The following is a 25,111-nucleotide window of genomic DNA, read 5'->3' on the forward strand; positions in this document are numbered from 1 at the left end:
TATATATGATGCCTGGTCCAGGAAGAAAGTGGCAAGCTTGCAAACACACACACCAACGTTGTGCTGTACACCCTGGGGAGAGAGTGTAGTCAGCACCGCTGTTAAGTAGTGCATGGGTATTTAGTGTGCTTGCTTGGTGCCCCTGGAATAAAGAGCCTTTTGATAGTTTGAGGTGTGTGTGTGTGTGTGTGTGTGTGTGTACCTGTGTTTTACATGTAAGCCACCAGAAGCCTGATGTTTACTTAGTGTAACTAACATTTTGGCCCACCAAGTAGTTCAATAGTTTGTACAGCGACCTGGTTTATACACAGGGGATGGGGGGCAGTGCATATACAGTGTATCACGAAAGTGAGTACACCCCTCACATTTCTGCAAATATTTCATTATATCTTTTCATGGGACAACACTATAGACATGAAACTTGGATATAACTTAGAGTAGTCAGTGTACAACTTGTATAGCAGTGTAGATTTACTGTCTTCTGAAAATAACTCAACACACAGCCATTAATGTCTAAATAGCTGGCAACATAAGTGAGTACACCCCACAGTGAACATGTCCAAATTGTGCCTAAAGTGTCAATATTTTGTGTGACCACCATTATTATCACTGCCTTAACCCTCCTGGGCATGGAATTCACCAGAGCTGCACAGGTTGCTACTGGAATCCTCTTCCACTCCTCCGTGATGACATCACGGAGCTGGTGGATGTTAGACACCTTAAACTCCTCCACCTTCCACTTGAGGATGCGCCACAGGTGCTCAATTGGGTTTAGTCCATCACCTTTACCTTCAGCTTCCTCAGCAAGGCAGTTGTCATCTTGGAGGTTGTGTTTGGGGTCGTTATCCTGTTGGAAAACTGCCATGAGGCCCAGTTTTCGAAGGGAGGGGATCATGCTCTGTTTCAGAATGTCACAGTACATGTTGGAATTCATGTTTCCCTCAATGAACTGCAGCTCCCCAGTGCCAGCAACACTCATGCAGCCCAAGACCATGATGCTACCACCACCATGCTTGACTGTAGGCAAGATACAGTTGTCTTGGTACTTCTCACCAGGGCGCCGCCACACATGCTGGACACCATCTGAGCCAAACAAGTTTATCTTGGTCTCGTCAGACCACAGGGCATTCCAGTAATCCATGTTCTTGGACTGCTTGTCTTCAGCAAACTGTTTGCGGGCTTTCTTGTGCGTCATCTTCCTTCTGGGATGACGACCATGCAGACCGAGTTGATGCAGTATGCGGTGTATGGTCTGAGCACTGACAGGCTGACCTCCCACGTCTTCAACCTCTGCAGCAATGCTGGCAGCACTCATGTGTCTATTTTTTAAAGCCAACCTCTGGATATGACGCCGAACACGTGGACTCAACTTCTTTGGTCGACCCTGGCGAAGTCTGTTCCGAGTGGAACCTGTCCTGGAAAACCGCTGTATGACCTTGGCCACCATGCTGTAGCTCAGTTTCAGGGTGTTAGCAATCTTCTTATAGCCCAGGCCATCTTTGTGGAGAGCAACAATTCTATTTCTCACATCCTCAGAGAGTTCTTTGCCATGAGGTGCCATGTTGAATATCCAGTGGCCAGTATGAGAGAATTGTACCCAAAACACCAAATTTAACAGCCCTGCTCCCCATTTACACCTGGGACCTTGACACATGACACCAGGGAGGGACAACGACACATTTGGGCACAATTTGGACATGTTCACTGTGGGGTGTACTCACTTATGTTGCCAGCTATTTAGACATTAATGGCTGTGTGTTGAGTTATTTTCAGAAGACAGTAAATCTACACTGCTATACAAGCTGTACACTGACTACTCTAAGTTATATCCAAGTTTCATGTCTATAGTGTTGTCCCATGAAAAGATATAATGAAATATTTGCAGAAATGTGAGGGGTGTACTCACTTTTGTGATACACTGTATATTAACCTGTATTTATAATATTCGATTTCTTACTATATCTTTGTGTGATAACTATGCATAAACATATACACACAAGTGCATGAATGATAGCAGCTCTTTTGTGATGTGTATCAGCTAGTTCAAGGTCTGTTTGATATTAACCGTTAGTATCTATTAATCATTACCGTTAACCATTATACACTCATGCATGGTTAATATCATTACACATACATCACATATCAGCTGTATTTAAAAAACTGAGTCAGATTTCTTTGCAATGTTCTGTTTACAACAGAACACCGTGTCAACGCAGATTTCCAGAGCTCCAGGTCTAAAACCCCAAAATAATCAGTCTAAAGCAACTGTGTTTCATGTGTTTTTTTAAAAATATTTTGTTGATGCATTTTCTCCCCTTTCTCCCTTTTAGTGCGTTTATTTGCCCGATTGCATCACGCTTCCTCTCCACTAATGCCGATCCCCACTCTGATTGAGGAGAACGAAGCTAACCCAGGCCCCCTCCGACACGTGGGCAGCAGCCGTATGCATTTTGTCATTTACACTTTGACGAGTGCAATGCGGATCAGCACTCTGTACGGAGAGATACACCCTGACAGCACTCTTTTCCCATCTCTGTGCAGGTGCCATCAATCAGCCAGCAGAGGTCGTAATTGCATCAGTTATGAGAGACTTCCTATCCCACCCCATCTGAACAACAGGCCAATCGTTGTTCATGTGGCTGCTCAGCCCAGCCGGCAGGCACAGCTGAGACTCGACACGATGTATTCGAGATCCCAGCTCTGGTGTAGCCGCGTGTTTTTACCGCTGCGCCATCTGAGTGGCCATGTTTCATGTTTTACCACAGCTTTCTCTCAGGCAGTGTTGCAGCAGGTCTGGCTTTCCCCGAATCACTGGACAAATTGCAGCAACACAACCCGGACAGGACGGCCATCCATCGCAGGGCCTCGGCCACTCCTCAGACAGCCAATCATAACTGTATGTAGATGCCCGAACAGCTGATACCACCACTAGGGATTCGAACCCTGGATCCCAGCAGTAGTAGGCTAGCATAATAGGGAAGAAGAACCCTGACAGGATCTTGACCTAAATGGGTTCCATGCACTGTGGGCAGCCTAGACAACAGTTAATGAGTTATTAGGAGTAAATAAATATTAAAAATCAGAAATTAAGGAAGAAGAGGTTATATTAATTCTATGCATGATGAATGTAGTGCAAGAGTTCAAATAAAAAAAACTACAGGTTTTTAAGTTTGTGATCACACACACGTCTATTTACCGTAAAATAAAAATTTGACGTAAAGTGCTTTTAGACAACCCAGGCCAAAACCGACCAAAGGAATGCCAAATGTATGTTCAGTTACACATTGCCTCTGAATGACCTTATTATCTAGCTTGGGAGCGCCGTCCAGCTCCCGACCCGGCGTGTTTGTATAAAGCTTCCTCAATTTCTGTTTCCTTTTTCTGTGTGCAGTTTGTGGTCGGTAACCTCAGGCCCTACCCACTAGTTGACATGAGCGGCTCTGACAGCGGGCCAGCGAAAGAGCAAGAAATGTTCTTAATTACACCTCCTCAGTACACCCAGAACTTAGTGAAGCATTTTAAAAGTCTGGTCCAAATAGAGCAGACCAATGAAGTGTTGTTAAGTATTTTATATATAAAAGTGCACTTGGAAAGGGTGGGAGTTGGTGCATGGGGCTCCATTTCTAAAAACCACACTCACAGAAGTGCTGATGTTTAGTCTGTGTGGTCTGGGCTATGAGCCTGTAGACTGGCTGAGGTCTTTTTGTGGAAAAGCAGGTTTCCATCCAGCCACAACTTGTAGCGAAGTGCATGACACCCGTCATTTAACAACAAACACCAACATTCTTCTGCAATTCTCAACACCAACACATGTTTTTCAGCAAACAAACACAACTTTAACTGCATCCAAGTATTCTGGCAAGGTGTTCCACATTCACTTAAAAGAGCATAGGTAAAATGCCTGGACTGATGTTTTATCCCACCAAACTTGCTTAAGTCACATGACACAGTCATCCTGGAATAGAAAGGCCTTTCCCAAAGCAAAATGTGCTTCTAAGTGAAATCTGCTTCTAAGTGGAAGCGTTTTATGTAATTATTTTTTTTAACTTGTAAGCAATGGGTGTGGCTTAAATACTTAAACTTAATTATTGAAACCGAATGTCCACATACTTTTGGCTCTGTTGTGTTATTCCACAATCACCTAATATTGTCCAACACCTACATTTTTACATTTTCCCCAATTTTCCTCCCAATGTAGTCATTTCCAGTTTCCTGATTTCATTATGCTTCCTCTCTACTGATGTTGATCTCTGGTTAAGGAGAGACGTGACTAACACATGCCCCCTCCGACAGTAGTGTGCAGTAGCCGACTGCATCTTTTCACCTGCATGAGGTGAGTTCATATGCGGATCAGCTTTGTGTACGAAGATACACACCCTGATTTCAATTATCCCTCTACTCTGTGCAGGCGCCATCAATCAGCCAGCAGAGGTCCGGCATCCCCCTTGAACAACAGCCAATCATTGTTCATGTAGGCGCCCAGCCTGCCGGATGGCAGAGCTGAGTTTCGAACCGACGAGTTTAAATTGTCAGCTCTGGTGTGCTAGTGTGTTTTACAGCTGCTCCACCTGAGCACCTCAACACCTAAATTTAAGATATACAAACTTTTACCAACCAACCCCTGACCATTGTCTACCAGTTACTCTACATTCTTCAACAACTTAATGTTCTCAACACCAGCATTAAAACAATGTTCTGCAATCAGCAGCTAGTGCTGTTTATCACACCACTTAACATCATTACTCAAATTCTTCCAATAATCTTCCCAAATATGCTGAAAACAACATCATATTTTCAACGAAGTAGGTTCTTCAGCATACATTCAGCAATGTCTAGTACTATTCTAAAGTATCTTTCACACATGCACTTTCAAACCCTATTCTATTTTTTGTATGTGAAATTCCAAGCAATCTGTATTTATTTAAATTAGTCGTGATTCTACTAATTCTGGTGGCCATTTGTGGTGATAAACAGTCGACAGGACAACTATGTTCAGAGCAAATAAAAATTCCCAGAACAATCTCATCAATTTCACAATTTTAAAGCAAATTAATGTAAATAGTGATTATTAATGTGAATTAACATCAGGCACTAATTGAATAAATTATTTGCTGTTCTGGTCTCTAGTCTTTAACTGGACAAAAATAAAACATAAAGCAACTTAAATTATTCTGTATTATATATGTGCTGGTGTAGAAAGTCCAGTTTTGTAGCATGACCTGTTCATTCCTTGATAATGATAATTATTTGCAAATTAACATCAGCAACCATTTGAATAGATGCTTTGCTGTGCTGGTCTCTGAGAAAGCTGCGCTTCATTTTGATACACAGTTGATCCAAAATAGTGGAAAAACTTACCATAGCAGTGTAGCATCTAAGATTTACTTCAAGTATACCCAAACCAACTGTAAACAGTTTAATAAAGATGTACTGACATGGTTTATAGTTAGTCAGTAGTTGAATTAACTAAATTAACCTGTGTCCATTTTTTTTTTTATTTCATAACTCAAAAATGCAAGTAATTTCTGGGTAAAATCTTTACGTTTTACCCTAAACACATTAATAAGTGAGGCAAGAGATGGTAAACATTACCACAGTAAGGATAAAATATTAAAGTCAACTATTTGGATGGGTATATTTTTCAGACATGTATCTGTACTGTATCTGTTCATGTATGTTACTGGTATTTGTTTGACCAGGCAGGATGAAGGATGGTTATTCTCCGCTATGTTTCAGACATGGCTCAAAAAAGTGCATTTACAGCATATAGAAATAAAGTTCTATACAGATGTTCCAGCAACCATACAAGTTTTGGGTTTGGGTTGGCTGTTTAATAAAGAAATACCGTGTTGGTTTGCTTAGGGATTTCCCCTCACTGTCTGCTGTACATGAGCTTTTTCTGTACGATTTACCGTAATTATATATGCTAAAAACATATGTCTGGGAAATCTACAAAGTCTTTCTTGTGGAATTGTGGAAAGTGTATAGCTGCATAAAACTAAACTGGTGCAGTCTATATACTTACAAGTGTTTATAATTAAAAACTGCATCCATGGTCAGTCAGACATGTTTAATATGCTTTACAATGTCTGCATGCACTCCAGCTATTTTTTTTTATATTCCTTAAGTCAAATGAGCCAAGCTAAACTGGGAAACGCTTGCATAATCTTTACTAATCACAACACAGGGGTTAAGAAACCAGGTAAACAGGGGGCAGGTCCTCAGTATTTAAATTGGCTTGATGTGAACTTTGCCCCCACTGTGTTCCTAGTCTGTGTTTGAGGACCTGACTTTATACATGTGCCTTTGATAGAATGTAATACAGTTTTAAGAGTAAATAATAACTATTTAAACACAGGTAAATGACATAAATCTTTTACCAACTGAAGTTTGTAAGTTTATTTCAGTTTGTTTTTGAAAATGACAAAATCTTATTGGACAAAAATAAAACATACAGCAACTGGGATTATTCATTTGGTGGTGTAGAAAGTTCTTAAATCTCATTAAACTTTGTGGCATAACTCGCTAATTTCTTGTTAATGATAATGATTGACTACTGTTGACTTATTTTGTATAAATAAGGCTAGTTTGACAGCATCCATTTTAAAAAGTACATAAAACAGTGGTCTGGCCACTCAGGTGGCACAACGGTAAAAAAGACATTTCGAACTCGTCGGTTATTATTGTTTCAATTATTATGAAATGGCCCTTACCATGCACACTTTGGTGTACACATTAGTGTAGCAAATATGAATATTTCTTTAATGTTTTGTGGTCCAGAGAGTACATGGCTCAGTAGCTCTAGAGTCTGTCTGACAATTAGCAAGGAGGTACCTGGGGTTTGCGAAAGTGGAGGTTTGTTTGGACAGGTTTGTGTGGTTGAAACTGAGAACAGCTCCAGACTTTGTCTCCGCATTGCTTCAGCAGGTGCAGACTACTGTCAGACACTAAAACCTCTTTAAACATGCTGACTTGCAGCTAGTCAACTGTAACCCCATTAAGATGGGATTGACTGGGTACAATAATATTTTCTTCTCTGTCTGTCTCCAGCCGTCCCTCGCAGCTGAAGGAGCAGCCGGCGCTGTGTAATCTTCCTGAGGAGGCAGAATGTCTGACTGTTCCTAAGTATAAACGCGATCTGGTGCACAAACTGAAGGTGTTGAGACAGGAACTTTCACAGCAGCAACCACAGGCTGGACACTGTCGGATCGAGCTCTGCAGGGACGAGATTTTTGAGGTGAATACCAACACTGCTGCTATTTTACACAGATCCTTAGGCTGCGTTCACATAGACATTCTTGGCATTTGTCAGAAAACCAGTTGCTGACGTGTTTGTTTTTTATTTTCATTTTTGCACAGTACTGGGAAAGCAGCTACTCAAACCACACTAAACTGTAGTTTATACAGTAATTACACTAATTATATGTAGAGTATTCATTCATCAGATGTTTGGTACAAAATTAGGTGGATTGTGACACAACCAAAAATGCTTGGAATCCACTGGCTTTCCTAAATAGTTGATATAGGAACTGACACAACAAGCTGCTTAATTTAGTAAAAGGGGCGACACAGTGGCTCAGTGGGTAGCACTTTTGCCTCACAGCAAGAATGTCCTGGGTCCTTTTTGTGTGGAGTTTGCATGTTCTCTCTGTGTCTGTGTGGGTTTCCTTCGGGAGCTCTGGTTTCCTCTTACAGTCCAAAGACATGCAAGTGAGGTGAACTGGAGATACAAAATGGTCCATGACTGTGTTTGACATTAAGGACTTAGTCACTTAGAACGAGTAATTACCTGTCCTGTCACGAACGTAACCAAAGTGTGTAAAACATGACTTTAAAATTCTAATGAATAAATAAATTAATTAATTAGTAAAAGACGCATAAAAATAAACATCCCAGTCATTTATTGCTTTTTGCCGACATTTTAATCCAAAGCGACTTCCAATTGTGTCTGAATACAGTGCAAGCAATAAAGGGTTAAAGGCCTTGCTCAGGGGTCCAACAGTGACAACTTGGCAGTGGTGGGGCTTGAACCAACAACCTTTAGATTACTGAGCCAGTACCTTGAACACCAAGCTACTACAGTCCTATTCTGTGGCCTGCACAGAGCACAGGACTCCACCGAATACCTTTGGGATGAACCGGAACATTGATGGTGTACACAAAGCAAGGGTCATACTAGGGCTGGGCGATATGGATCAAAAATAATATCTCGATATTTTTTCGCTGTACGGCGATATACAATATATATCTCGATATTTTTTTATCCAATAAGGTAATAACAAAAAAACACTTCTGAGACAAAGCTACATGTTCCAAATTTTTTACAGGCACTTTTATTAAAATTCATGCTGGGGAAGCTTCACACAAGAACTATTTTTACTTTTAAAAAAAAGAGCTATTCTAAAAAAAAGAAAGTTGTTTCTAAGGTATCTCCTGTCGTGTAATGTGAATTACAACTAGAGATGTGCATTTCCTGCAGGAAATGCGAGTGTGATTGCGGTGCAGCAGTTGGGCGTGGCAGGTGAGAGGGGGTGCGTATCCCCTTGCTGTATTTAAATCAGGGTGTCATCAATGGGCTTTTACGATTTAGAGTTGGAACGGCGTTGATATCTCGAACTTTCAAAAAACGAATGGAAGTGAATGGAGCCGAAAAACGGGCGTGGCAGGTGGGCATGGGTTCGAATCCCCATGCTGTATCCAAGTCGGGGTGTCATCAGTGGGCTTTATGATTTAGAGTTGGAACGGCGTTAATATCTCAAACTTTCAAAAAATGAATGGAAGTGAATGGGGCTGAAAAACAGGCATGGCAGTTGGACATGGGTTCGAATCCCCATGCTGTATCTGAGTCGGGGTTACATCAGTGGGCTTTACGATTTAGAGTTGAAACGGCGTTGATATCTCGAACTTTCAAAAATGAATGGAAGTGAATGGGGCTCTTATAGGTTAAATAAAGGTTATGTAAAGGTTATAGAAATAACCATTCAAAAAAATGAATGAAAGTCAATGGGACCAAAGGCCGCTACAAAAACGGGCGTGGCGGGCGAACGGGCGAACGGGCAGGCGGATCAAAAAGCTTTCTTCAAGAAATGATGTCATTAATGGGACGGACGATTTAGAGTTGGAACGGTGTCGATATCTCAACATTTTTTGAAAATGAATGGAAGTCTATGGGAAAAATTTGTCAGAAAAACAGGCGTGGCGGGCGGATCGAAAACCTGTATACAAGCGCTGTATTCCCGAACAGGCCGGACGATTTGGCGTTGGAACGGGGTCGATATCTCGAAAACTGCGGACGAAGAAAGCCGGACAAAAAACAGACAAATTGCCTTACTGCAATCACACTAAATATATTGTCTGGCCCTTTAAGAATGTTAAGTGCACTATAGGGCGCAGGGAGCGAGTGTGTAGGGAAGGTATCACAATTTATCGTTTCCGGCTGTGCTCGTGTTCTTCTGTTGTTTTGCACTGAGCTTGTGTGGTATTAAAAGTTGCGTTCTCGTTAAACCCCCCTCACATGTTTGGACTTGGGTGGATTGTTGAGAAAACGTTTGGGTGGATTGTTGAGAAAACGTTTGGGTGGATTGTTGAGAAAACGTTTGAGTGGATTGTTGAGAAAACGTTTGGGTAGATTGTTGAGAAAACGTTTGGGTGGATTGTTGAGAAAACGTTTGAGTGGATTGTTGAGAAAACGTTTGGGTGGATTGTTGAGAAAACGTTTGGGTGAATAGTTGAGGGAACGTTTGGGTGGATTGTTGAGAAAACGTTTGGGTGGATTGTTGAGAAAACGTTTGGGTGAATAGTTGAGGGAATGTTTGGGTGAATAGGTTTGGGTGTATTGTTGAGAAAACGTTTGGGTGGATTGTTGAGGGAACATTTGGGATTGTTAAGGGAATGGTTGGGTGGATTGTTGAGAAAACGTTTGGGTGAATAGTTGAGGGAACGTTTGGGTGGATTGTTGAGAAAACGTTTGGGTGGATTGTTGAGAAAACGTTTGGGTGGATTGTTGAGAAAACGTTTGGGTGGATTGTTGAGGGAACATTTGGGATTGTTAAGGGAATGGTTGGGTGGATTGTTGAGAAAACGTTTGGGTGGACTGTTGAGAAAACGTTTGGGTAGATTGTTGAGAAAACGTTTGGGTGGATTGTTGAGAAAACGTTTGGGTGGATTGTTGAGAAAACGTTTGGGTGGATTGTTGAGGGAACATTTGGGATTGTTAAGGGAATGGTTGGGTGGATTGTTGAGAAAACGTTTGGGTGGACTGTTGAGAAAACGTTTGGGTAGATTGTTGAGAAAACGTTTGGGTGGATTGTTGAGAAAACGTTTGAGTGGATTGTTGAGAAAACGTTTGGGTGGATTGTTGAGAAAATGTTTGGGTGAATAGTTGAGGGAACGTTTGGGTGGATTGTTGAGAAAACGTTTGAGTGGATTGTTGAGAAAACGTTTGGGTGAATAGTTGAGGGAATGTTTGGGTGAATAGGTTTGGGTGGATTGTTGAGAAAACGTTTGGGTGGATTGTTGAGGGAACATTTGGGTGGATTGTTGAGGGAACATTTGGGATTGTTAAGGGAATGGTTGGGTGGATTGTTGAGAAAACGTTTGGGTGGACTGTTGAGAAAACGTTTGGGTAGATTGTTGAGAAAACGTTTGGGTGGATTGTTGAGAAAACGTTTGGGTGGATTGTTGAGAAAACGTTTGGGTGGATTGTTGAGGGAACATTTGGGATTGTTAAGGGAATGGTTGGGTGGATTGTTGAGAAAACGTTTGGGTGGACTGTTGAGAAAACGTTTGGGTAGATTGTTGAGAAAACGTTTGGGTGGATTGTTGAGAAAACGTTTGAGTGGATTGTTGAGAAAACGTTTGGGTGGATTGTTGAGAAAATGTTTGGGTGAATAGTTGAGGGAACGTTTGGGTGGATTGTTGAGAAAACGTTTGAGTGGATTGTTGAGAAAACGTTTGGGTGAATAGTTGAGGGAATGTTTGGGTGAATAGGTTTGGGTGGATTGTTGAGAAAACGTTTGGGTGGATTGTTGAGGGAACATTTGGGTGGATTGTTGAGAAAACGTTTGGGTGGATTGTTGAGAAAACGTTTGGGTGAATAGTTGAGGGAACGTTTGGGTGGATTGTTGAGAAAACGTTTGGGTGGATTGTTGAGAAAACGTTTGGGTGAATAGTTGAGGGAATGTTTGGGTGAATAGGTTTGGGTGTATTGTTGGGAAAACGTTTGGGTGGATTGTTGAGGGAACATTTGGGATTGTTAAAGGAATAGTTGGGTGTATTGTTGAGAAAACGTTTGTGTGGACTGTTGAGAAAACGTTTGGGTGGACTGTTGAGGGAATTTTTAGGTAGAATGTTCAGGGAACGTTTGGGTGGACTGTTGAGAAAACGTTTTGGTGAATTGTTGAGAAAACGTTTGGGTGGATTGTTGAGAAAACGTTTGGGTGAATTGTTGAGAAAACGTTTGGGTGGACTGTTGAAGGAATTTTTAGGTAGAATGTTGAGGGAACGTTTGGGTGGACTGTTGAGAAAACGTTTGGGTGGATTGTTGAGAAAACGTTTGGGTGGATTGTTGAGAAAACGTTTGGGTGGACTGTTGAGAAAACGTTTGAGTGGATTGTTGAGAAAACGTTTGGGTGGATTGTTGAGAAAATGTTTGGGTGGATTGTTGAGAAAATGTTTGGGTGGATTGTTGAGAAAACGTTTGGGTGAATAGTTGAGGGAACGTTTGGGTGAATAGTTGAGGGAACGTTTGGGTGGATTGTTGAGAAAACGTTTGGGTGGATTGTTGAGAAAACGTTTGGGTGGATTGTTGAGAAAACGTTTGGGTGGATTGTTGAGAAAACGTTTGGGTGGATTGTTGAGAAAACGTTTGGGTGAATAGTTAAGGGAATGTTTGGGTGAATAGTTGAGAAAACATTTGGGTGAATAGTTGAGGGAATGTTTGGGTGGATTGTTGAGAAAACGTTTGGGTGGATTGTTGAGAAAACGTTTGGGTGGACTGTTGAGGGAGTTTTTAGGTAGAATGTTGAGGGAACGTTTGGTATTGTTAAGGGAATGGTTGGGTGGATTGTTGAGAAAACGTTTGGGTGGACTGTTGAGAAAACGTTTGGGTGAACTGTTGAGGGAATTTTTAGGTAGAATGTTGAGGGAACGTTTGGGTGGACTGTTGAGAAAACGTTTGGGTGGATTGTTGAGAAAACGTTTGGGTGGATTGGGTGGATTGTTGAGAAAACGTTTGAGTGGATTGTTGAGAAAACGTTTGGAAGAATAGTTGAGGGAACGTTTGGGTGGATTGTTGAGAAAACGTTTGAGTGGATTGTTGAGAAAACGTTTGGGTGAATAGTTGAGGGAACGTTTGGGTGAATAGTTGAGGGAACGTTTGAGTGGATTGTTGAGAAAACGTTTGGGTGGATTGTTGAGAAAACGTTTGGATGGATTGTTGAGAAAACGTTTGGGTGGATTGTTGAGAAAAAGTTTGGGTGGATTGTTGAGAAAACGTTTGGGTGGATTGTTGAGAAAACGTTTGGGTGGATTGTTGAGAAAACGTTTGGGTGGATTGTTGAGAAAACGTTTGGGTGGACTGCTGAGGGAATTTTTAGGTAGAATGTTGAGGGAACGTTTGGGATTGTTAAGGGAATGGTTGGGTGGATTGTTGAGAAAACGTTTGGGTGGACTGTTGAGAAAACTTTTGGGTGGATTGTTGAGGGAATTTTTAGGTAGAATGTTGAGGGAACGTTTGGGTGGACTGTTGAGAAAACGTTTAGGTGGATTGTTGAGAAAACGTTTGGGTGGATTGGGTGGATTGTTGAGAACACGTTTGGGTGGATTGTTGAGAAAACGTTTAGGTGGATTGTTGAGAAAACGTTTGGGTGGATTGTTGAGAAAACGTTTGGGTGGATTGTTGAGAAAACGTTTGGGTGGATTGGGTGGATTGTTGAGAAAACGTTTGGGTGGATTGTTGAGAAAAAGTTTGGGTGAATTGTTGAGAAAAAGTTTGGGTGGATTGTTGAGAAAACGTTTGGGTGGATTGTTGAGAAAACGTTTGGGTGGATTGTTGAGAAAACGTTTGGGTGGATTGTTGAGAAAACGTTTGGGTGGACTGCTGAGGGAATTTTTAGGTAGAATGTTGAGGGAACGTTTGGGATTGTTAAGGGAATGGTTGGGTGGATTGTTGAGAAAACGTTTGGGTGGACTGTTGAGAAAACTTTTGGGTGGATTGTTGAGGGAATTTTTAGGTAGAATGTTGAGGGAACGTTTGGGTGGACTGTTGAGAAAACGTTTAGGTGGATTGTTGAGAAAACGTTTGGGTGGATTGGGTGGATTGTTGAGAAAACGTTTGGGTGGATTGTTGAGAAAACGTTTAGGTGGATTGTTGAGAAAACGTTTGGGTGGATTGTTGAGAAAACGTTTGGGTGGATTGTTGAGAAAACGTTTGGGTGGATTGGGTGGATTGTTGAGAAAACGTTTGGGTGGATTGTTGAGAAAACGTTTAGGTGGATTGTTGAGAAAACGTTTGGGTGGATTGTTGAGAAAACATTTGGGTGGATTGGGTGGATTGTTGAGAAAACGTTTGGGTGGATTGTTGAGAAAACGTTTAGGTGGATTGTTGAGAAAACGTTTGGGTGGATTGTTGAGAAAACGTTTGGGTGAATAGTTGAGGGAATGTTTGGGTGAATAGGTTTGGGTGGATTGTTGAGAAAACGTTTGGGTGGATTGTTGAGAAAACGTTTGGGTGGATTGTTGAGAAAACGTTTGGGTGAATAGTTGAGGGAATGTTTGGGTGAATAGGTTTGGGTGGATTGTTGAGAAAACGTTTGGGTGGATTGTTGAGGGAACATTTGGGTAGATTGTTGAGAAAACGTTTGGGTGGATTGTTGAGAAAACGTTTGGGTGAATAGTTGAGGGAACGTTTGGGTGGATTGTTGAGAAAACGTTTGGGTGGATTGTTGAGAAAACGTTTGGGTGAATAGTTGAGGGAATGTTTGGGTGAATAGGTTTGGGTGTATTGTTGAGAAAACGTTTGGGTGGATTGTTGAGGGAACATTTGGGATTGTTAAAGGAATGGTTGGGTGTATTGTTGAGAACGTTTGGGTGGACTGTTGAGAAAACGTTTGGGTGGACTGTTGAGGGAATTTTTAGGTAGAATGTTCAGGGAACGTTTGGGTGGACTGTTGAGAAAACGTTTGGGTGAATTGTTGAGAAAACGTTTGGGTGGACTGTTGAGAAAACATTTGGGTGAATTGTTGAGAAAACGTTTGGGTGGATTGTTGAGAAAACGTTTGGGTGAATTGTTGAGAAAACGTTTGGGTGGACTGTTGAAGGAATTTTTAGGTAGAATGTTGAGGGAACGTTTGGGTGGACTGTTGAGAAAACGTTTGGGTGGATTGTTGAGAAAACGTTTGGGTGGATTGTTGAGAAAACGTTTGGGTGGATTGTTGAGAAAACGTTTGGGTGGACTGTTGAGAAAACGTTTGGGTGGATTGTTGAGAAAACGTTTAGGTGGATTGTTGAAAAAACGTTTGGGTGGATTGTTGAGAAAACGTTTGGGTGGATTGTTGAGAAAACGTTTGAGTGGATTGTTGAGAAAACGTTTGGGTGGATTGTTGAGAAAACGTTTGGGTGGATTGTTGAGAAAATGTTTGGGTGGATTGTTGAGAAAACGTTTGGGTGAATAGTTGAGGGAACGTTTGGGTGAATAGTTGAGGGAACGTTTGGGTGGATTGTTGAGAAAACGTTTGGGTGGATTGTTGAGAAAACGTTTGGGTGGACTGTTGAGAAAACGTTTGGGTGAATAGTTAAGGGAATGTTTGGGTGAATAGTTGAGAAAACATTTGGGTGAATAGTTGAGGGAATGTTTGGGTGGATTGTTGAGAAAACGTTTGGGTGGATTGTTGAGAAAACGTTTGGGTGGACTGTTGAGGGAGTTTTTAGGTAGAATGTTGAGGGAACGTTTGGTGTTGTTAAGGGAATGGTTGGGTGGATTGTTGAGAAAACGTTTGGGTGGACTGTTGAGAAAACGTTTGGGTGAACTGTTGAGGGAATTTTTAGGTAGAATGTTGAGGGAACGTTTGGGTGGACTGTTGAGAAAACGTTTGGGTGGACTGTTGAGAAAACGTTTGGGTGGATTGTTGAGAAAACGTTTGGGTGGATTGGGTGGATTGTTGAGAAAACGTTTGAGTGGATTGTTCAGAAAACGTTTGGGTGGATTGTTGAAAAAACTTTTGGGTGGATTGTTGAGAAAACGTTTGGGTGGATTGTTGAGAAAACGTTTGGGTGGATTGTTGAGAAAACGTTTGGGTGGATTGGGTGGATTGTTGAGAAAACGTTTGAGTGGATTGTTGAGAAAACGTTTGGAAGAATAGTTGAGGGAACGTTTGGGTGGATTGTTGAGAAAACGTTTGAGTGGATTGTTGAGAAAACGTTTGGGTGAATAGTTGAGGGAACGTTTGGGTGGATTGGGTGGATTGTTGAGAAAACGTTTGAGTGGATTGTTGAGAAAACGTTTGGAAGAATAGTTGAGGGAACGTTTGGGTGGATTGTTGAGAAAACGTTTGAGTGGATTGTTGAGAAAACGTTTGGGTGAATAGTTGAGGGAACGTTTGGGTGAATAGTTGAGGGAACGTTTGAGTGGATTGTTGAGAAAAAGTTTGGGTGGATTGTTGAGAAAACGTTTGGATGGATTGTTGAGAAAACGTTTGGGTGGATTGTTGAGAAAACGTTTGGGTGAATTGTTGAGAAAAAGTTTGGGTGGATTGTTGAGAAAACGTTTGGGTGGATTGTTGAGAAAACGTTTGGGTGGACTGCTGAGGGAATTTTTAGGTAGAATGTTGAGGGAACGTTTGGGATTGTTAAGGGAATGGTTGGGTGGATTGTTGAGAAAACGTTTGGGTGGACTGTTGAGAAAACTTTTGGGTGGATTGTTGAGGGAATTTTTAGGTAGAATGTTGAGGGAACGTTTGGGTGGACTGTTGAGAAAACGTTTAGGTGGATTGTTGAGAAAACGTTTGGGTGGATTGGGTGGATTGTTGAGAAAACGTTTGGGTGGATTGTTGAGAAAACGTTTAGGTGGATTGTTGAGAAAACGTTTGGGTGGATTGTTGAGAAAACGTTTGGGTGGATTGTTGAGAAAATGTTTGGGTGGATTGGGTGGATTGTTGAGAAAACGTTTGGGTGGATTGTTGAGAAAACGTTTGGGTGGATTGTTGAGAAAACGTTTGGGTGGATTGTTGAGAAAACGTTTGGGTTGTTGAGAAAACGTTTGGGTGGATTGTTGAGAAAACGTTCAGGTGGATTGTTGAGAAAACGTTTGGGTGGATTGTTGAGGGAACGTTTGGGTGGATTTTTGAGAAAACGTTTGGGATTGTTAAGGGAATGGTTGGGTCCCCCCTCACGTTCCCCCAACGTTCCCCCCGAACAATCCCCCAACGTTTCCACACGAACGTTCCCTCAACGTTCCCCCACGAACGTTCCCTCAACGTTCCCCCACGAACGTTCCCTCGACGTTCCCCCACGAACGTTCCCCCGACGTTCCTCCACGAACGTTCCCTCAACGTTCCCACCGAACGTTCCCCCAACGTTTCCACACGAACGTTCCCTCAACGTTCCCCCCACGAACGTTCCCCCAACGTTCCCCCACGAACGTTTCCTCAACGTTGCCCCACGAACGTTCTTCCAACGTTTCCACACGAACGTTCCCTCAACGTTCCCCCACGAACTTTCCCCCAACGTTCCCCCACGAACGTTTCCTCAACGTTCCCCCACGAACGTTCCCCCTATGTTTCCACACGAACGTTCCCTTAATGTTCCCCCGAATGTTCCCTCAACGTTCCCCCAACGTTTCCACAAGAACGTTCCCCCAACGTTTCCACACGAACGCTCCCCCAACGTTCCCCCACCAACGTTCCCCCAACGTTCCCCCACCAACGTTCCCCCAACGTTTCCACAAGAACGTTCCCTCAAAGTTCCTTCACGAATGTTCCCCCAACGTTCCCCCACGAACGTTCCCCCAACGTTCCCTCAACGTTTCCACAATAACGTTCCCTCAACGTTCCTTCACGAACGTTCCCCCAACGTTTCCACACGAACGTTCCCCCACGAACGTTCCCCCACGAACGTTCCCCCAACGTTTCCACATGCCCGATATAAAACTCCACACCCAGACCAGATCAAAGCTCATATAAACATCAAACAGTTTTGTTCTTGAAATTTTATATTCAGTATTATCATTTTCAAATCTACATCAATGCAAGTGTTATTGATTCAAAGAGATCAACAATGAAAATATCATTTTTAGACGGAGCTCTATAGTCACTAGAGCTGTTTAGAACATACCCTGCGGGCGACTCACGTGGTGGGGGAGGGGTGAGTTGTGTTCAGAGGGGGGCGGGGCAGGTGAACATGTGCAGAGACAAACTGGGAGAAGGGAACGACGAACTGTCGGATCTAACTGGAACGCAACATCTATAACGATATAAGCGATATTGTCTTATCTTATATCGTGTAAGAAAATATATCGATATATCTTTAAAACTCGATATATCGCCCAGCCCTAGTTCATACATCATAGCATAATGAGTTTGATGTGCGAGAAGTTCAGTGGCCTGCACAGAGATCAGGACTCCACCGAATACATTAGGGAGAAACTCTAATGTGTATACACAGTTCATAGTTGAAATACATATGGCACATGAACCTCACAGCATGTGTATGTGTAAAAACATAAGACTGTTTCCAGGTAACATCTGGGATGGATACAGAGAATATATATTATGGGATAGCTGTGGCTGGACTCTCTAAAGGACTGTTATGGTATTCGATTGCATATTCTCCAATTGTCTGCACACTCGAGTGTAGGAACGGGAGTTTCTCAAACTAAGGCACAGACCTTCTCTTCTGTCATGTGTTTCTTGAACGGCAGGCATTCCTAGTGCATGATATCAGAGAGAACGAGAGCAAGAGCGGAAAAAGAAAGTGAGAATACACAGCAGACTGATGAAAACTCTGATAGAGATGTTTGGCCCAGCCAGCGCTTCCTAACTCTTTTCAGCAAGCACTAAAATATACACTATAGAGGATGTAGACACATAACCATGAGCTTGTTGGACATTCCATAAAATAATAGACATACACCGATTAGGCATAACATTATGACCACCTTCCTAATATTATGTTGTTCCCACTTTCTGCTGCTCCATACACAACAAACTGTGATGCATTGTGTATTCAGAACCAGCTTTAAGTTCTTCAGCAATTTAAGCTACAGTAGCTTGTCTGTTTGATTGGACCACACGGGCCAGCCTTCGCTCGCTTGAGCCTTGGCCACCCATGACCCTGTCGCCGGTTTACCACTGTTCCTTACTTGGACCACTTTTGATAGATACTGACCACTGCAGATCAGGAACACCCCACAAGAGCTGCAGTTTTGGAGATGCTCTGACCCAGTCGTTTAGCCATCACAATTTGGTCCTTATTAAACTCTCTCAAATCCTTACGCTTGCCCATTTTTCCTGCTTCTAACACATCAACTTTGAGGATAAAATGTTCACCTGCTGCCTAATATGTCCCACCCACTAACAGGTGCCGTGATGAAGAGATACAGTGCCTTGCAAAAGTATTGAGCCCCCTTGAACTTTTCAACCTTTTGCCACATTTCAGGCTTCAAACATAACGATATGAAATTTTAATTTTTTTGTGAAGAATCAACAACAAGTGGGACACAATCGTGAAGTAGAACGAAATTTATTGGATATTTTAAACTTTTTTTAGAAATAAAAAACTAAAAAGTGGGGCGTGCAATATTATTCAGCCCCTTTACTTTCAGTGCAGCAAACTCACTCCAGAAGTTCAGTGAGGATCTCTGAATGATCCAATGTTGACCTAAATGACTGATGGTGATAAATAGAATCCACCTGTGTGTAATCAAGTCTCCGTATAAATGCACCTGCTCTGTGACAGTCTCAGAGTTCTGTTTAAAGCGCAGAGAGCATCATGAAGACCGAGGAACACACCAGGCAGGTCCGAGATACTGTTGTGGAGAAGTTTAAAGCCGGATTTGGATACAAAAAGATTTCCCAAGCTTTAAACATCTCAAGGAGCACTGTGCAAGCAATCATATTGAAATGGAAGGAGTATCAGACCACTGCAAATCTACCAAGACCCGGCCGTCCCTCTAAACTGTCAGCTCAAACAAGGAGAAGACTGATCAGAGATGCAGCCAAGAGGCCCATGATCACTCTGAATGAACTGCAGAGATCTACAGCTGAGGTGGGAGACTGTCCATAGGACACAATAAGTCGTACACTGCACAAATCTGGCCTTTATGGAAGAGTGGCAAGAAGAAAGCCATTTCTCAAAGATATCCATAAAAAGTCACCTGGGAGACACACCAAACATGTGGAAGAAGGTGCTCTGGTCAGATGAAACCAAAATCGAACTTTTTGGCCACAATACAAAACGTTATGTTTGGCGTAAAAGCAACACAGCTCATCACCCTGAACACACCATCCCCACTGTCAAACATGGTGGTGGCAGCATCATGGTTTGGGCCTGCTTTTCTTCAGCAGGGACAGGGAAGATGGTTAAAATTGATGGGAAGATGGATGGAGCCAAATACAGGACCATTCTGGAAGAAAACCTGTTGCAGTCTGCAAAAGACCTGAGACTGGGACGGAGATTTATCTTCCAACAAGACAATGATCCAAAACATAAAGCAAAATCTACAATGGAATGGTTCACAAATAAACGTATCCAGGTGTTAGAATGGCCAAGTCAAAGTCCAGACCTGAATCCCATCGAGAATCTGTGGAAAGAGCTGAAAACTGCTGTTCACAAACGCTCTCCATCCAACCTCACTGAGCTCGAGCTGTTTTGCAAGGAAGAATGGGCAAAAATTTCAGTCTCTCGATGTGCAAAACTGATAGAGACATACCCCAAGCGACTTGCAGCTGTAATCGCAGCAAAAGGTGGCGCTACAAAGTATTAACGCAAGGGGGCTGAATAATATTGCACGCCCCACTTTTTAGTTTTTTATTTCTAAAAAAAGTTTAAAATATCCAATAAATTTCGTTCCACTTCACGATTGTGTCCCACTTGTTGTTGATTCTTCACAAAAAATTACAATTTCATATCGTTATGTTTGAAGCCTGAAATGTGGCAAAAGGTTGAAAAGTTCAAGGGGGCTGAATACTTTTGCAAGGCACTGTAATCAGTGTTATTCACTTCACCTGTCAGTGGTCATAATGTTATGCCTGGTTGGTGTAAGTACAGTATTGGCCACCACTTTGCAGATGTCACAGCCTACTCTATTCTGGGAAGGCTTTGTGGGGATTTGTGCCCATGACGTAAGAGCATCTGTGAGGTCAGCATCATATCTTACCTATAGCAAAGCTTCAGTGCTTCAAGTTTTTTTTTTTTTTTCAATTTTTCCCGCCTAATCTAGTTGTGGCACATACAGTCAGTACAGACTGCATTTTTCACCTGCAAGAGTCGAGTTACACTTAACGGGCACTGTGTATGGAGGGCCACACCCCCATCAGCATTATTCCTCAGCCCTGTCCAGGCGCCATCAGTCAGCCAGCAGGGGCCGCAGTTGCACCAGTTATGAGGACCCATGATCCGACTTTCTTACCCTCTAACCCTGAACAACAGCCAATCGTTGTTCATGCTGCCGCCCAGCCCAGTTGGAAAGGCAGAGCTGAGATTCGATACGATGTATTCGAAACCCCAACTCCCCCAGCTAGCGTACTTTACCGCTGCGCCACCTGAGCGGCTCAGTGCTGTATGAAGTTTAAAAATAGAGCAGCTGTTTGCACTGGTTTGAGTGTTTGCTTTTTTGGAACTAAAACAGGTTTAGGCACAAAAAATGCTGTCAAGAAACTATTTTAGTGTTTTCTAAACATTTGTCTGTGTGTTGTCTCCACTGCTAAGTCAGTATAACAAGCAGATGTACTAATGTGCATATAAGTCGGATTTCACTAGCATGTTGAACTGCCTGCTGGTAACAAAATGAGAATTTTAAAATACACCTTTAGTGCATGTTCGTCTGCAGAAGCTTCACGCAACGACTGTGAGAGAACTTTTTTGCTGATATTAACCTTAACGAATCAGTCAAAGGAACAGTGGCTGGCTTAAAAGGCCTGACACAGAAGCGGATCGAATCGCTACAACCTCGCAACCCGTCCCTAAACTGAAACGAATATTTGAGTAATCACAGTTTGTATCTGCCGAGTACTCGATCTGTCAAAATGACCACCCCCCCTTTCCGAGCCCCAGCAATGTAGTATGCCTGGAGAGTTTCCCAGTTATGTAAGCAACTCACATCTATGTATCTTCTGACAAATGATTCCCTAAGTGAACATAACCTCGCTCACAGTAGTAAGTAGCTTTTTTGTGGTTAGGTTTAGGGACAGCACTGTGGCACAGTAGGTTCTGTTGGCTCCAGATGACGAACAATTTATAGTGTACTAAATAATTATTAAGCTGTAGTACCTCAGATTTGGATGCCTGCATAGAGCAGAATCAGGTGGTTTCTGCTGCCTAATACTGATCTATGCATGGTTTAGGCTGGCTACTGTTGGCTTTGTGTTCAAAACAGCGGGATATTCCTCTAGCACACCAGCACCGAGATTCTGAACACCTCGGTTCCAGTCTTGGCTTTGCTACGGGTCGGCTGGGCGCCATCTAGCGGGCACAATTGGCAGTGCCTGCAGCAGACACAAATTGGCCACCGTGTCTTCTGGGTGGGTGACTAAGTGGATGGGGTTTTCAAACGCTGTGCAGGGACCCTGGTTAGCAGATAGAGGCGTCTGTGCAGGAGCTCGGGTGTAAAGAAGGGGTCTGTTGGGACTGTGCATGCGTTGGAGGGTGCATGAGCAGCAAATATACCCTCCTCAAACGCAATCAGGGATCCACAGCAGCAGAAGACAAATTGACTACACTAAATTGGAAGAAAAAGGGAGAAAAAGCGTAAATAAATAAAAACCCAACAAATGGTTGGCGACCAGAAAAATGCACCAAAAACACCATGCTGGTGGATTGTTTTCACTGGTCACCAACCAGCATTTGATGTTTGTAATGCTGGTTGTGATGGAGTTTCTTTTCTTGCTCTCATATGTATTGCTCTTCAGGACTTCTGGCATTCGATGATAGTGAGGCCATTTGGCATGGCTTGTCAGTGGATCATCATGCACTCAGAAGTGTGGAGCTGCCAGAGAAATGTCTTTAGCTGGTTCTCTCTCCACTGTTCTGCACATGTCACTGCTGGGGGGGTTTAGTTTGTTTTGTGTAAACCTTGGAAACTGTTGTGTGTGTTTGTACCATTTCAGTCTCAGTTCAGCTGACATAAATATGCATTCTCATCTTCCTGTTCCATGTTCTGTATTTTCCCCTATGAGCCTGAATTTCTCTGGAACTGACTGGAGAGACTGTAGCCAATTATTTATGACTGTTCATTGGGTTTTGTAACCTTTTTTACTAAAAAATAGAGCAGAATGAAATGGAAAATGATTTTTTTTTTTTTACTTTTTACTTTTGAGTTGACTCCAGGCTCGTGAATACTGATTAAATAGTAAGATGTTACTTATAGAGAATCTTTAAATGGATTTATAATACAAATATGTAGACTGTAAATGACATTCTTCAATAGGAATAATATCTGTGTTCTACTATTACCTTTGTAAAATATTTCTTAATATACTTATATATTACAGTATTCTTTGTTTTAAGATTGTTAACATATCCACTTTCAAATTCGTTCACTTGATTACACAATAATGCATTTAAGTCCATGTGGCTTTACAGCACCCTGCCAAAAAGTATAAATATACTTACATTAAAATATTTGTAATAATTTCATTAAATGTACCTAGTTGCTCGCTAAAGGAGTCGCTTAATTAATAGCTTACTTACTCAGCTTACTTGCTAAATAGCTATTATTACCCAGCTTACTTGCTAAGTAGCTATTATCACTCGCTTATAAATAACAGTAAATAAATATGTCTTGGCATTGCACCAAGACCCTTTGCAGAAGTTTAACATTAACAACATAAATGTAAAAAAATTACATTTGCTGATGTATTTTTTGCTAATTATTAAAATAGCTGTGTGGGCCATATTATACTTATAGAATTAAGCTAATGATTTGCTAGGTATTGCTAAATATTACCCACAGTCAAAGGTTTACATGTACATGAACTACTGTAGTAAGTCATGAATGTCTTAAAATAACTTTTTTGTGAGCCGCTCAGGTGGCGCAGCGGTAAAAAGACACGCTGCTACCAGAGCTGGATTCTGAGTACCTCGTAACGAATCCAGCTCTGCCTCACCGGTTCGAGGCTGAGTGGCTGTATGAGCAACGATTGGCCGGTTGCACAGTTGGGGGTTGGGAAAAAGAACCGGATGTGGGTCTCTCTCTGTCAATGAGATTACGACCTCTACCAGCTGATTAGAGGCGCCTGCACAGAGATGAGGAAGAGTGCCCTTAGGGTGCAACGCTAGGTGGCGCCAAACTCATCAATGTGTGGGTGGCAAAAATGCATCCGGTTGCTGCCCATGTTTCGGAGGGGATATGGGTTAGCTTCGATCTCCTCGGTCAGGGCAGGGTTCGGCATAGACAGAGACGAAGCACGATGCAAATTGAACAATTGGATGTGCTAAAGGGGGAGAAAAAGGGGAAAAATTAAAAAAGAAAAAAATTACTTTTTTGTGACTTAATTATTGGAACACATTTTATTTTTATTTATTTATCATTAAAAAACACAGCACGGTGGCTAAGTGGGTAGCACTGTCACCTCAAGAAGCAAGAAGGTCCTGGGTTCAATCCCCAGGTGGTGGTGGTGGTGGTCCGGGTCCTTTCTGTGCGGAGTTTGCATGTTCTCCCCGTGTCTGCGTGGGTTTCCTCCGGGTGCTCCGGTTTCCTCCCACAGTCCAAAAAACATGCAGCCAGGCTAATTGGAGACACTGAATTGTCCTATAGGATGCATAAACCAGTGTATTGTAGTGCCGGTCCCAAGCCCGGATAAATAGGGAGGGTTGTGTCAGGAAGGGCATCCGGCGTGAAAACTCTGCCAAATCAATAATGCGGATCACAATCCGCCGGTGACCCCTAACGGGAGCAGCCGAGGAAATAGATAGCTAGATAGAGATCATTAAAAAACACACATTTCCAAATGTATTAACTCGATGGTGTAGAAAGTTGTATAATGTTTAACATGACTTGGCCTTTTAAATTCCTGGTTAGTAGTCATGATTGACTATAACTGAGGAGTTCTTTGTTCCCAGGTAAACAGGGCTACATTGACTGCACTCTTTTTTTTCCTTCACTGTTGTAATGTGAAGGTTGGAATATAGATTCCACTGTCAACAGCCCAGCAAGCTTAAGGTCTCTGTTTAAGTCTTGGTAATAGACCACTGTTCAAACAGTTTAATAGAAATATCAGAAGAAGACAAATTGTGTCAAAAATTTCATTAAAACAAGTAAAAAAAAATTAAAAGCAGAGAGCCAGGCTGGCTACTTTACATTACTTCTGCTATTTACATAGCGCTTCACTTCACCACAAACTTTATTGCTCAGAAATAATACATGGCAGTGTCCATGGTAAACGGCTAGCATCTTATAATGCACTGTTTGTAGAGGGAAACCCAATTTACTTCTGTACTTCACTCTGCTGTACTTCTACCCCATACATCCTCAATGTAACATAGCAGTAACATAGTCTTATCTTAGGACTACATTACTAAACTAAAAGTTTATCTCTCTCTGTCTCTGTGTATGTGTATGTACAGGAATCATATCGGCAGGTAATGAAGATGAGGCAGAAGGACTTGTGGAAGAGGCTAATGGTAAAGTTTAAAGGAGAGGAAGGACTTGATTATGGAGGTGTTGCCAGGTACAGTATTTAGGCACAGTTCCATTTTCTGCCAAGAATGTTTTAGCACTTCAAATTGTTTTCCAATCTGGGCTAAGAAATTTAAAAAAAATTGGGAAAAAATAGTAAATATCCAAAAAAATATATTCAGCAGATACATTTTTTTAGTATGTAAGATTTGATAGCTGCAACGAGTAGCTAAAACATAATAAGAAATACAGTTTTTAAATGTAAATCTAAATTGTCATTAA

The 25,111-nt window shown here is 42.1% G+C and overlaps 1 protein-coding gene across 1 annotated transcript in view; it reads left to right on the forward strand.

Moving 5' to 3' along the window:
- The window catches only part of LOC134317121 (E3 ubiquitin-protein ligase SMURF2-like), a 98,664-nt gene that overhangs the window by 64,489 nt on the left and 9,064 nt on the right, over positions 1–25,111 (forward strand). The window contains exons 12-13 of the mRNA XM_062997827.1: positions 7,051–7,237; positions 24,778–24,881. Of these exons, the coding sequence (XP_062853897.1) occupies positions 7,051–7,237; positions 24,778–24,881 (291 nt within the window). The remainder of the gene's footprint in view (positions 1–7,050; positions 7,238–24,777; positions 24,882–25,111) is intronic.

The sequence above is a fragment of the Trichomycterus rosablanca genome, chromosome 6 (genome assembly GCF_030014385.1).
Source record: "Trichomycterus rosablanca isolate fTriRos1 chromosome 6, fTriRos1.hap1, whole genome shotgun sequence".
NCBI classification, from domain to species: Eukaryota; Metazoa; Chordata; class Actinopteri; order Siluriformes; family Trichomycteridae; genus Trichomycterus; species Trichomycterus rosablanca.